We start from the raw sequence: 13,241 nt of genomic DNA, 5'->3' as shown, positions 1-13,241 counted from the left end.
ACGCTTTGATTCTGCAACGCATTTGAATAATTTCTATCCCTCATGGACTTTTACGACCCTCTTTTCCAGAATTGCTAGCTTTTAGCCTCTTTCATGGTAATAGCTTATAGTCATCCTTGCTCGGTCAAGAAGTCCAGAAATGGTCACCTATTGTTTAAGGTTTTCTTTCATTATCAACTCTGACCTTGCAAGATAAATACTGGTTAATTAAACCTAAGCTTGGTTGATTTAGCTTTACATTAGTGCTTTTTATCAGTTCCTTACCTGGGCTTTTTTTCCCCATTTATCTTACATTTAACACTTTAATCACCAAAATGAAGTTATACTCCCAAAACTAAATGTTAGATTCTAAAACACACGAATTAGATCTTTGCAAGAATATAACTGGCTTTTTGTGGTTTGGGATTGGTTGTATATATCTATTGACATACAGACGCACTTTTAAAAACTAATGATGTAAGAAATATATTAGATGGACAGGTTAAATAGATGAGAAAATGATATGCCATTAGTAGACTGGTAATGTCATCTACATTGTACTTCAATATCAAAAAAATAAAAGAAACATGCCACGTTGTCAATTTTTAAAGAAGATTGATGGTTATAACCTGTTTATTCTTATGATTATATTGGAAACATTACTTGCACACAATCTAGTAGCTCAGCAGTGTGTTTGCTGAAATGATTTGGAAAGCTGCCAAATTTATGCTGAATGCGAATTGCTGAATTTGCAACATAAAATAAAATATAATTTCATCAATGATTTATTCACTGCACACCCCCTGTGGTCAATGCCTTAATTAAATCTCACAATGATGACCTTAAACTAATTTAGTCACTGTGATGCATGTTTTAAGATGGCTAATGTGGTATAGGGAGGACACAATGGAAAAATAATATGGTTTAGCTGTAACTGTCATTCTGTACCATGTCCTCTTCTTTATAAAAAGTACACTACATAGCTGTTCCGCAGTTCACTGCTGATGTGTAATTGGATACCTGACACATTCATATCCTAACATCACTGAAATAACAAAAGAATCCACCTGGAATTGCCAGTTCATTCTCACATTGACATAATACACAAATATTAATATGCAATCAACAGCAAAATACTGCAGATGCTGGAAATATTGAAATAAAAAGATGCTAGGTGGCACAGTGGTTAGCACTGCTGCCTCACAGTTCCAGGGACCTGGGTTCGATTCCCGGCTTGGGTCACTGTCCATGTGGAGTTTGCACGTTCTCCCTGTGTCTGCGTGGATTTCCTCCGGGTGCTCCAGTTTCCTCCCACAGTCCAAAGATGTGCGGGTTAGGTGGATTGGCCATGCTAAATTGCCCCTTAATGCCCAGGGATGCATAGACTAGAGGGATTAGCGGGATAAATATGAGGGATTACGGGGGTAGGGCCTGGGTGGGATTGTTGTCGGTGCAGGCTCGATGGGACAATTGGCCTCCTTCTGCACTGTAGGGTTTCTATGAATGTGGTTCATTCTATGAATACGCAACAGCTTCTCCAGCACTTGTAGAGACAGAAACAGAGTTTTAGGTTCCAGGTCGATGGCCTTTCATCAGATTATGTGAATTCAATGTCAACACTTCCCCCCAAAAAAAGCAAAGCTGCAAGAAGACTGCGCTATTCACAGCTTTTTAAACAATTCAAAATGTCATCCACGTCATCTAGCAGTGCAAGCTGTTTTGATCCTTGAAAAAGTGTGATACTCCCAAAAAGATTCTAGGTGTTGAATTCGCGTAAAAACTGGAGTAAATCCCGCTGGTTTTTTCAGCGGGATTTTCAAAATGAATCTCCCACACTCTGTGCATTGCACAGTGCATTAGCACGAATCCCATTAAAAATCAGTGGGTGGGGCCTATTCCTGCTGGAGAGGCTGGCAACATAGCGCTGAGCGGGCCACAGTGCATGCGCTGATCTATCAGCGCCGAGATCGGCACATACACTGTCACCCACAATGCTTGCACCCCTCCCGCGACCCTGCAGCGCTGGCCGGGTGACACCCCCCGAGCCCCCACCCCCTCCCACCGCCACTCATCGCATGCTGGCCTCTTAGACATGGTCTAGGTCAACCTCCACCTCAACATACCACCCCCCACCCACCTGGATCTCTCCCCTCCCCCTTCCTCCTCGGTGTCCAGCCCCAATTGCTGGCCTCCCTCCCAGTGCAGAGTGGCAGCGGGAACACCCCACCCCTATTGTTCCCCCCACCCCGAGGTTCCACCTCCCCATTAGGCCCCGCCCCCCTCTGGATTTGCCTAAAGCTGGCAATACCCAGGGGGCACCCACTTCTTATCCTGGAGCTCTACGGAGGCCTCCATGGCTCCCTTTCACTCCAGTGGGGTCGGGCCACCAGCTCCCTATAAGTGGGCAGCTGTTGTAAACCCCACTGGAGTGAAATACTCAGGGGGGGGGGGTTAGAGGCTAGCAGACATCAGTCCCGGGCCCACTAATTAAATGTAAATTATATCAAAATCAGCATTACCATAATTTATGCAGCCCCACACTGATTTCTGGCATGGAGCTGGCGACGCTGGAAATCCAGCGGCCAGAGATGCGCAGAGGCTATGGCGCCCAGCGGGAAGCCCGCTTCACAGCCTCCGTTTGAATCTCCCGGCCCACTGCGCTGCTCTAGCTGGGAGAATCACCTCAAATCTTCAGATACCGTGATGTTCTTGAAATGTAAGTTAGATACTACATAACATAAGCACCTCTCACTGGCTGCTAGGTAGTAATGTGTGAACATGGTTTTGATGGGAAACCTGGCGATAGAGCAGAGCACAGAGAGACTTATTATTGCAGTGTTGATGAGATGCTTTTAATTCTGGGGAATGGAGTTCATCCATTCTCTCCAAGAAAGTTAATAGTAATGATATTCCAAGGTAGGAATCTAGTGAGGCATGAAAGCTGAAACTGCTTTTGCAATAGTCGGTTAGAAACTGGGAGTACGAGCTCAATAATGGTTAGATTTTCTGAGAAACGTTCTTGCCCTTTTCCTGACATTGGTTGCGATTTTGGAGTTTAGTAAATGAAACAAAAATTTGCATTTCTAGAGTGCCATTCATAACCTCAGGACATCCCAAACTGTTTTGCAGTCAAAGAAATATCCTTTAAGTGTAGTCATTCCTGTAATATATGAAACATGGCAGCCAATTTGCAGACAGCAGGGGCCCACAGTGAGATGATGGTCAGATAATTTGCTTTTCTGTAAAATAGGTCATAGATCATAGAATCCCTACAGTGCAGTAGAAGGCCATTCGGCCCATCAAGTCTGCACCAACCACAATTGCACCCATAGCCTATTCCCCTAACCCCACATAGTTACCCTGCTAATCCCCTTGACACTAGGGTCAATTTAGCATGCCAATCAACCTAATCTGCACATCTTTAGACTGTGGGAGGAAACCGGAGCACCTGGAGGAAACCCACGCAGACACAGGGAGAATGTGCAACTCCACACAGACAGTGACCCGAGGGAATTGAACCCGGGTCTCTGGCGCTGTGAGGCAGCAGTGATAACCACTGTGCCACCATGTCGATGGGGTGAGACTCTCTGGCCTCCCAGCTGCATGTTTCCCACCAGCGGGAGTTGGCACGTTGTCAGCTAGCGGCAGGATTCTCTGGTCCTGCTGCTGTCAATGGGAATTTCCATTGACGTCACCCCACGCAGGTGGGAAACCCATGGGCGGGGGTGCGCTGCCGGCGGGACCAGAGAATCCCGCCGGCATGAATAGCCAGAGAATTCCGGCCGTGAAGTTAGTCGAAGGATTAATACCTTTATTTGTTTAGCGTCACAAGTAGGCTTACATTAACACTGCAATTATTGGCCAGGAAGAACCCCTTTGACCTTCCTCAAAACAGTGATCACTATCAGGCAGAGAGATTTCCCTTCTGACTCAACACCAGTGAAACCATAAATGGCTTGTGCATAGTTTCTTTCAGTATTTACAATCAGATCACTCACATGCTGTAGACTCGACATTTATTAAAAAATATTTTTTGTGATAAACCCATTTTCAGTTGTACTAATAAAACTGCAGGTTACCAAACTTAAATAGACTAATTAATACATTTTTAATAAAAAAGTGTTCTATTATGCTGCCTGATTGGGCTGCTTCATGAAAGATTTTATGTTTGCGATTATTCAGGTAAATCTGGTCAGAAGTTGTCACCAATTTTGAAAGACAATGGTGACAACTTGTCCATCAAACGTTTTGAGTCGCAACATTTTAATGACGAGGCAGAGGGGGAAAGTATAGGAGACAAATCCTGCACTCCCAGTCCCACTACCTCATGGGATACCCTGTCCTGTGTGGTGAAAGATCTGTGGGTCCAGAAGCAGGCTATTCAGTCACATGAAGACCCATGGCAGAAACTCATGATCCTGAGTAGAAATCATCCCCAAATTGAAGGACAGTCGACAAAATTTGGTCAGAAACTTGATGTGTAACTTTGCTCTCGAATTTCATGCCAGTTCAAGCAAAATTTGTATCTAGATTGCTGAGTGCCCCCAAACTGGAAACTCCATCCCTATTCTTCGAGGAATAAGAGTCAATGAGCATCATTTGTGCTGATATACATATTGCAAAGCAGGTTTAACAAGTGTACTTTTATCACCAGTTAGTCAATTATATGAGAGTAGATCCAATTACTCCACTCAGGCACTTTTCTATTTTCAAAATATCACGTAGCGTGGTCATCTGAAATTATTAAACTATACTCAGAGCAGTCCTCAACCATTAACTGTTATGTAAGGATCCTATCAGACTATTGAAAACTTGGCATTTTTGATGATCGCTACATTAGTTGTCACATTAGGTTTCAATTAGGGACATCCATCAGGAAAGCAAGCATGGTGATGCAATTAGTGACAATCCTTGATATGGGGATATCACTGTTGTGCTCTGTGTGCTATTTGAATGTGTTTCTTAAACAAGTTATTGGGTTAATGTACATATTAAGATAGAGCACAGACATACACAGCAATAGTTTGCTGTATAAAGTAGTTGCTACAAATATCTGGGAGAGTAATTTCATCCACGTAGTTGCCAAAATGGGAGTCTTTCCTTAACCTTCCAAGCATGTGTACCTGCGTAAATCTTCGAGACATCAGCTAGATTCCCAAGTTGATAGTCATAGCATCACAGAATCTTAGAGCGCAGAAGGTGGCCATTCAGCCCATTGTGTCTGTGTCCTCTCCAAATTAGTCCCATAATCCAGCTCTTCCCCCACAAATATGCTTATTAGTCCTTTTCAACATACTGTACTTGCTGTACAACACAAGATTATCTTTACACCGGAGCAATCAAACACTTTGCTGATCATCTCCATTCTGTGGTCAAGTCAGACCCTGGGTTCTCTGTTATTTGCCAACTTAATTAACAAAGTCAGTCCCACTGTGACCTCTGTGTTTCACCTTCTGTGCTGTTCTGCCTAAGATCAATACAATATCAGGAAACACCACCTATCTTTTTCTTAAGGCTAGAAGACTACCAAGTGCTTATTATTGACCTTAATAAATTCAGACCTTAACTATAGCTTCAAATTTCTCTTTATCAGGAAATGGGAGTCCCAATATTTCTAGGGGTGGTTTGTGTGCAGAATGAATTGATACTTGGATCAATCTGCTTTTTGTCTTCTTCCAGACTTCTGGACCTGCTGAAAACTTAGTTCCAGTTTGTCATGTTTCCATTTCTACCGTCTCATCATTCACTTGGTGGGAAACTCTTACATCCTCTGTCTGATAACTATCTTGGATGTTTTTGAAGTCTCTCACTAGGTTTTCTTTTGCCCCAAGTTAATATTAGACACCATTTAACCATCTCCTGATTTCCATGCAAGCATTTTACAGGTGTTGCGTTCACTTCCTCCCCTTTCCCTTTATTCTGTTCCTTTCTAAAGGTTGTTCATCTTTAATATCCTCCAATTCTGATGAGATCCACACCTGGAATGTCAACTTTGTTCTCTCTGCAAATGTTGCCTAACATAATGACTTTTTCCAGTACTTTAATGTTGTTTACAATCAAACTAACTTAAGTTCTTAAGCATCCTCCTGTTACATTTCTGTATCTGCAGTAGATTCTTTTTTGGGTTCTATGGTTTCTGTCCCTCCTGTAAGTAGCCTGAATGTCTTATGTTGGACAGGAATTGACTCATACTGCCCTATATCTACCTATATAATAGTATTAACTGAGAACATTTTTGACCCAAATCTGATATTCTGGTCTGATGAAAAAGGTCATTGCCCTGAAACATAAACTCTTTTTCTCTCTCCATAGATCCTGCCTGACCTGCTGAGTTTTTTTCCAGCATTTTTTTTGCCTTTATTTTGTTTCTTCCACCTGAGTACTTCTTTTATTTATTTGAAGACCAAGCAAACACAATGTGATACAAATAGGAATAGTACATACACAGCAATAGTTATGATCAGATTCACTTGGCTCAATATGTACAACTTATCCTTGTGTAATAACACAAAATAAAGAACTTGCCACACTTCACATCATTGATTTCCTTGAGTTGTAAGCTATGCAAAGATATTAAAGAACACACAACTTTCCCTTTTAGAAGTCTTATCTGCCATGACAGTCTATTGCTATCAAGAACTTATTCCAGTGGTCAGCCTTTAGTCAACTTGATTAACCCGTACTCAAGAACAGAATCTATCAGCATAACTTTGCAATGTCTCCTGATGAGACTCAGGAGTACTTAAGTATGAATGATCACTAGAATGTTAAATTATCTTTAATGACTGTCACCATATAGTTTCAGATGTGGCAGCAATCTAACATACCAAACCTCTCTGTTGTTCACTGAGTTTAATCCATTGAGAGATAAGCTTTGCTTAAACTGAGCACTTTGAACTTTGCTTAGACTGAGCAATTCTTCTCATAGCAGTATTTTTAGAAATTACAAAATGTCATAGTTCAAGCATCAAAACTGTTTTCAACTGGTTTCAGATTCATTTTGGCTTTGTATAATAATTTATCAAGCAATGAGCTCTAAAGTCATTACACATTTGAAGAATACAATACATTGAAAATAATAAATTATTTCATCCACCATTACCTTTTTTGGATTATATTCCAATAAATTTCACCTATCAGTTACTTCCGGCCAGTTTTGATCATTACCTTTCAACGTGATTAAGATTTCCAGAGACCCCAATACCACCGAGAGTGTAAATTTTCCCATCATACACCAGGCTATTGTGTCGACACCTAGGGACAGTCATTCGTGACACTAGGTTCCAATTATCCAGAAGGGACATGTAACACCAGACATCAGCGAGTGTGACACCGGACTCCATGCCACCTGGGAAAACGAGAGCAGATAGCAGAGTCAGAATGAAAGCAATCCACACTACTGGATTGCTAAGGAAACAAAATGCAAATTCTAATTATAGAGACTTTATTACCATAATTTCCAGTTCTGGTCCATTTAAAAGTAAATGTGATACAAGTTAGCTTACAGTTCTTTAAAAGGGATTATGCACCAATGCAAAAAGAACCCTGGATTCCAAAAGCTGCAATTCCTCATTTATTTCTTTGCAATTTATTTAATGAACTCAGGTTTAAAAAAAAATCAACACCTTAATGGTCGCAGAATATACCGGTGCTCAGAAGCACAGCTGGCGGGACCCTGACAATTAACTGATTTATTCAGTGAATTTCTAATTTTGGCGAAATCGCCAGAGGGAAGTTTTAAGAAGATGACAGATACTGGACTCCCTATGTCAGCTGTCATTGATCTCCTAGCATTTGGACGCATTTCAAGAATAATCTGCTTATTGCACAAAGAAATCAACAACAGATATAAACAAAATTAATTAATAATGATCTTTCCAAAACCAATTAGACTCTAAAAAAACTTAATAGGAGGAAGCCTCTACTTCAACTCAGAGAAACCTATTGCTACTTGCTGGCAATTATCCCAACACCACAAATTCTGAATCCACAGGCCCACACATCGCTCCTTTCAGCCATTCTGGAAGAAACTATTTAGTTGAGTCAAAGCCGGTGGTCCTCAAACCTTTTTGAGGTTGGATTACAACTGGGTTAGTACTTACAGACTTTTCCATCCAAATTATAATCCAGTAAACTCTTGCACGTGAAGTTCACCTGTTAAAGGAGTTTGCATGCAATTTTACCAGGATTGCACACAGGATTGTAAAAATTGATGTGACCGGTATATTCCAGGTGATGCCCAATTAAGTGGTTGCTACGAGGGCTACCATTCCAATTAAGGATGGCAGCCTGCTTTCATGTGGCTAACAGCAGCCGTTGCAGTTGCAAAGAGAGGACGTCTCAATGGATGAGGCAGAGGGGTAAATGGGATTGAGGGAAGTGCTGGGGGCAGTCAGGTCCTTATCTTTTATCTTCCCATTAGCTAAAAGGTAGCAATATGCATGTTGAATACCTCACTGCATGACACCTTCATGCTCTCCCTGGATTAGGCTGAATGGCTCCTGTTGGAACACTGTCACAATTTCAGGTGTAACTCTTCTTGTTCTTCTGAGGCAGTCCCTTGGGATTGAGGCTGACTTGCTTCTACTTCAGTTTGATAGGTTCTGAAATGGCTGATAAATCCAGTCTGTAAATGGGACAGGTGCTGCTTAACGGGTAGGGTAGATGGTGGATTGGAGGTTTGGGCATTTCCTCCGATGCCCTGACCTTGCCTCTGCACATTCTCGACACTTGAAGACTCTTGATATGCTTGGTACCTTCCCAAATGAGCCTTCTACATTTTGGCTGGTCACAAACAAGCTGGTGTCTGCGAGGATGTTTGACATCTTCAAGGATGCTTTGCGGACGTTCATAAAGCCTTTCCGCTGCCCTCCTGGGAGTCTCCTGCACTGACCGAGTTCGGAGTAGAGCAATTATACTTGAATATCACTGACATCCCTTGGCTCCTCTCTCAGGATTCTCCATCAGTCCATTTCCAGAGCTGCCTTGACCCTATGTTCCTCCTGGTGATTGTTTATCAGTGTCCCAGTGCATCAGACCCCTGGACCTGACATAATACTCCTCACTGCATGATTAAGGAGACCAAAATTATGCCCAATTGTGCAGCATCGACCTGAGTCATCACAACAATTGGTAGGATTTTTCCACAACAGTTAGCTGCATGCAGTCCTGCATTGGAGCCAAAAACAGGAGTGGTGACTTTACTTCAGTCAATGGCGGAACACGACAAAGTATATTCCAGGTGATGCCCAATTAAGTGGTTGCTACTAGGGCTACCATTCCAATTAAAGATGGCAGCCTGCTTTCATGTGGCTAACAGCGGCGGTTGCAGTTGCAAAGGGAGGACGTCTCAATGGATGGGTGGTCTGCCCATGCAGCAACAGCCCCCTGCAATGCGGGCAACATGTCTGCAGAGATGGGAAGTGGCCCTTAATTGGTCACTTAAGCAGCTCTTTTGGGCTTCCACCATGTAGCCAATCTGTCATCTTTCCAATCACTAGCAAAGTGGCATTTATCCAAGCAACAATATATCTTGGGGTGAATACACACTCTATTCAGGCACTTTGGAATGACAAGACAGGAAATAATGGAATGCCCATTGCATAAAAAAATGTATTTGAAGTGAAATGTTTTAATTACAGGGGTAAATGGGATTGAGGGAAGTGCTGGGGGCAGTCAGGTCCTTAAAATTGTGGGGGGAGAGGGAGGGTAGGCTTGGGGGTTATAGATGCTGCTTGGCTGGCCATTGGCACCTAGGGTGGGGGTGGGAGCTCTCTGTGGACTTTGAAAGAAAGTAGGGGATGAACCTTCCAGTTCCCAGACCCTGCTGTGAGGCCACCAGGTTTCACTGGGTTGTCTGCCCATGCAGCAACAGCCCCCTGCAATGCGGGCAACATGTCTGCAGAGATGGGAAGTGGCCCTTAATTGGTCACTTAAGCAGCTCTTTTGGGCTTCCACCATGTAGCCAATCTGTCATCTTTCCAATCACTAGCAAAGTGGCATTTATCCAAGCAATAATATATCTTGGGGTGAATACACACTCTATTCAGGCACTTTGGAAATGACAAGACAGGAAATAATGGAATGCCCATTGCATAAAAAAATGTATTTGAAGTGAAATGTTTTAATTACAGGCTGCTATCTATTAATAAAATTGGTTTTAAGTTTTGTTATTATTGAAAATTCCTTTTAAGGTAAAGGAATGTGGCACATCACAGTGATTGATACCAGAGTTAATCTCCAAATCTATGCATTTCCCCAGGTTTTGCAGTTCTATATTGTTTGCTTTGACAGTTCCAGGAGTCTCAATGATGAACAGAATCAAGAAACAACCCTAGCACATACTAACAGCTGAAATCAATGAAATATGTATTATATCACTACAATCACTGCCAATTAAATTGAGCTAAATAACCCTGACCTTAAGTGATAAGGGCTGTTTAAAGCATTCTGTGCATAACAGTTAATTATTTGTATTGCATATAATTGATTTTTACATTATTGCCATCTTTGTTTCAGTTTGGGACCTACATTTTCTGAAAGGACTCTGAACTGCTTGCTGTGGACAACAAAATACGAATTTTATTATTGTCAAACTTTTAACATTTGTCCTGAAGATGCAGAGGAGTAAATATTTCCTTTATGAGCTGCCATGTGATAAAACCGCATACTTTTGTAATTACCATTTAACATTTTATTCATTAGCAGTGATGTGGAATGCACAAAATTAGGAATTTCTGGTTAATTAAGTTCCATGGTATGTATATTAAACATCTGTGTAAGCCTGAATATCAAATTCATTTTCATTTGACTTTCTACATTGTGAGAATGTTATACATAACAAAAAAAATTGGGTTTAGTGCCCGCATCTATACATGAGATAGTGTGTGTGTGCACATGCGTACACAGTGTGCACAGTGTGCGAGAGAGATAAAAAAATATTTGCTTTCATTTGTTATTTGTATGTGGGAAACCCTGACACAGCACTATTTATTGTACATCCCTCAGTTGCCCTGAGGACATTACAAGTCAACCATCTGGTGAATCAAGTTCATATCAGACTAAGTAAGGATTGCAGGTTTCCTTTTCTGAAGGATATGTTGGGATTTAAAGATAATGTAGCAGTAATGTGCACTGAAAATATAAAGCTAAGGCTGGAGAAGGGCAAAGTCAGCTCCACCATGGCAGGATTTCACATGTTTTTTGACCTCAATTACTAAACGGTATTTTTGTGTTAATTAAGTTGGGAAGTTTTTGGGCTAGATTTCGTGCTCCCTTGCCCATTTGTTTGTAGGTGGATGGTGCTTGTAAAATGCAGTGCAAGATTTTGGCCTTCCCATAACTTTCCCACCTGTCAACAACCTGTCTCCTATTTTACGGGGAAAAGTTGAAGCATCCAGTGTCCTGCCTGTCCTTGAGGCAGGGGTCTATTGAGGCCTCGAAGTGGCACCCTCTCCCCAAAGTTATATCTTTCACCTTCCCCGCACAACCCTCCTGTAACCCCTTTATCTCCCTCGCTGGGACCTGACAACCAGGCCCAGCTGATACACCAGATTAACCTTCAGTCCACCCTCCATAACTACCTCTTCTTTGGGAACTAGCTGTTGTCCCAGTAGTGACCACCACTTGATTCTGGCACCACTGGGGTCACAGAGCTGCTGGCCAATCACATTTTTAATAATTAATTTTGCAGGATGTGGGTGTCGCTGGTTAAGCCAGCATTTATTGCCAATCCCCAGCTGCCCTTGAGAAAGTGGTGGTGAGCTGCCTTTTTGAACTGCTGCAGTTCCTATGGTGTAGGTACACCCACAGTGATGTTAGAGAGGGTGTTCCATGATTTTGACCTAGGGAGAGTGAGGGGATGGCAATATATTTCCAAGTCAGGATGGTGGGCGACTCATTCTAGATGGTAGTGGTCATGGGTTTGGAACTTTGATGGTATATGGTACACATTGCTGCCGGTGTTGGAGGGATTGAATATTTGTGGAAGGGGTAGCAATCAGGCAGGCTGCTTTGTCCCGGATGATGTCAAGCTTCTTGAGTGTTTTTGGAGCTGCACTCATCCAGGAAAGTGGAGGGTATTCTATCACATTCCTGATTTGAGATTTGTAGATGGCAGACAGGCTTTGAAGAGTTAGGAGGCAAGTTACTCACTGCAGGATTCCTAGCCTTTGACTTGCTCTTGTAGCCACAATATTTATATGGCTCGTCATTTCAGTTCTTTGGTCAAAGGTAACCCCCAGGATGCTGAAAGTGGAGAATTCCATGATAGTAATGCCATTGAATGACCAGAGGCAATGGTTATATCCTCTTTTTTTGGAGATGGTCATTGCCTGGACTGGTATGGCATGAATGTTACTTGCCATTTGTGAGTCCAAGCTGGATATGATCCAGGTCTTGCTGCATTTGGAAATGAACTGCTTCAGTGTCAGAGTCGTCGTGAATGGTGCTGAATATTGTGCAGTCGTCTGTGAAAATCCTCACTTCTGATCTTATGATGGAAAGAAGGCTACTGACGAAGCAGCTGAAAATAGTTGGGCCCTCGGGAACTCCGACATGCATTGGACCTTCCAAAATGCATTATCTTATATTTGTCTGGATTAAACTCCATCTGCCATTTCTCCGCCCAAGTCTTTCTCTGCCCAAGTCTCCAACCAGTCTATATCTTGCTGTATCCTCTGACAATCCTCTTCACTTTTTGCAACTCCATCAATTTTTGTGTCGTCTGCAAAATTACTAATCGGACCAGCAACATTTTTCTCCAAATCATTTATATATACTATAAACAACAAAGGTCCCAGAACTGATCCCCGTGGAACACCGCTAGGTACAGCCTTCCATTCAGAAAAGCACCCCTCCACTGCTATCCTCTGTCTTCTATGGCCAAGTCAGTTCTGTATCCATCTTGCCAGCTCTCCTGTGATTCTGAGTGATTTCACCGTTCGTACTAGTCTAACATGAGGAACCTTGACAAGGGCTTTACTGAAGTCCAAGTATACAACATCCACTGCCTTTCCCTGATTTATCATCTTCGTCACTTCCTTGAAAAACTCGATCAAGTTAGTGAGGCATGACCTCCCCTTCACAAAACCATGCTATCACTAATAAGGCCGTTTGTTTCCAAATGTGAGTAAATCCCGTCTCTAAGAATCTTTTCCAATAATTTCTGTACCACTGACGTAAGGCTCACCGGCCTATAAATTCCTGGATTATCCCTGCTGCTCTTCTTAAACAATAGAACAACATTGGCTATTCTCCAGTCC

The 13,241-nt window shown here is 42.3% G+C and overlaps 1 protein-coding gene across 4 annotated transcripts in view; it reads right to left on the bottom strand.

Annotated features, from left to right (window-relative positions):
- Positions 1-13,241, bottom strand: part of klhl29 (kelch like family member 29) — a 423,156-nt gene that overhangs the window by 52,033 nt on the left and 357,882 nt on the right. For all 4 annotated transcript variants that reach the window (XM_078213081.1, XM_078213080.1, XM_078213079.1 and 1 more), the window contains one exon: positions 7,147-7,327. In XM_078213081.1, the coding sequence (XP_078069207.1) occupies positions 7,147-7,327 (181 nt within the window). The remainder of the gene's footprint in view (positions 1-7,146; positions 7,328-13,241) is intronic.

The sequence above is a fragment of the Mustelus asterias genome, chromosome 5 (assembly GCF_964213995.1).
Source record: "Mustelus asterias chromosome 5, sMusAst1.hap1.1, whole genome shotgun sequence".
In the NCBI taxonomy this organism is placed as follows: Eukaryota; Metazoa; Chordata; class Chondrichthyes; order Carcharhiniformes; family Triakidae; genus Mustelus; species Mustelus asterias.
Note: the sequence above shows the minus strand (reverse complement) of the source record. Positions and strands in the feature narration are given on the sequence as shown.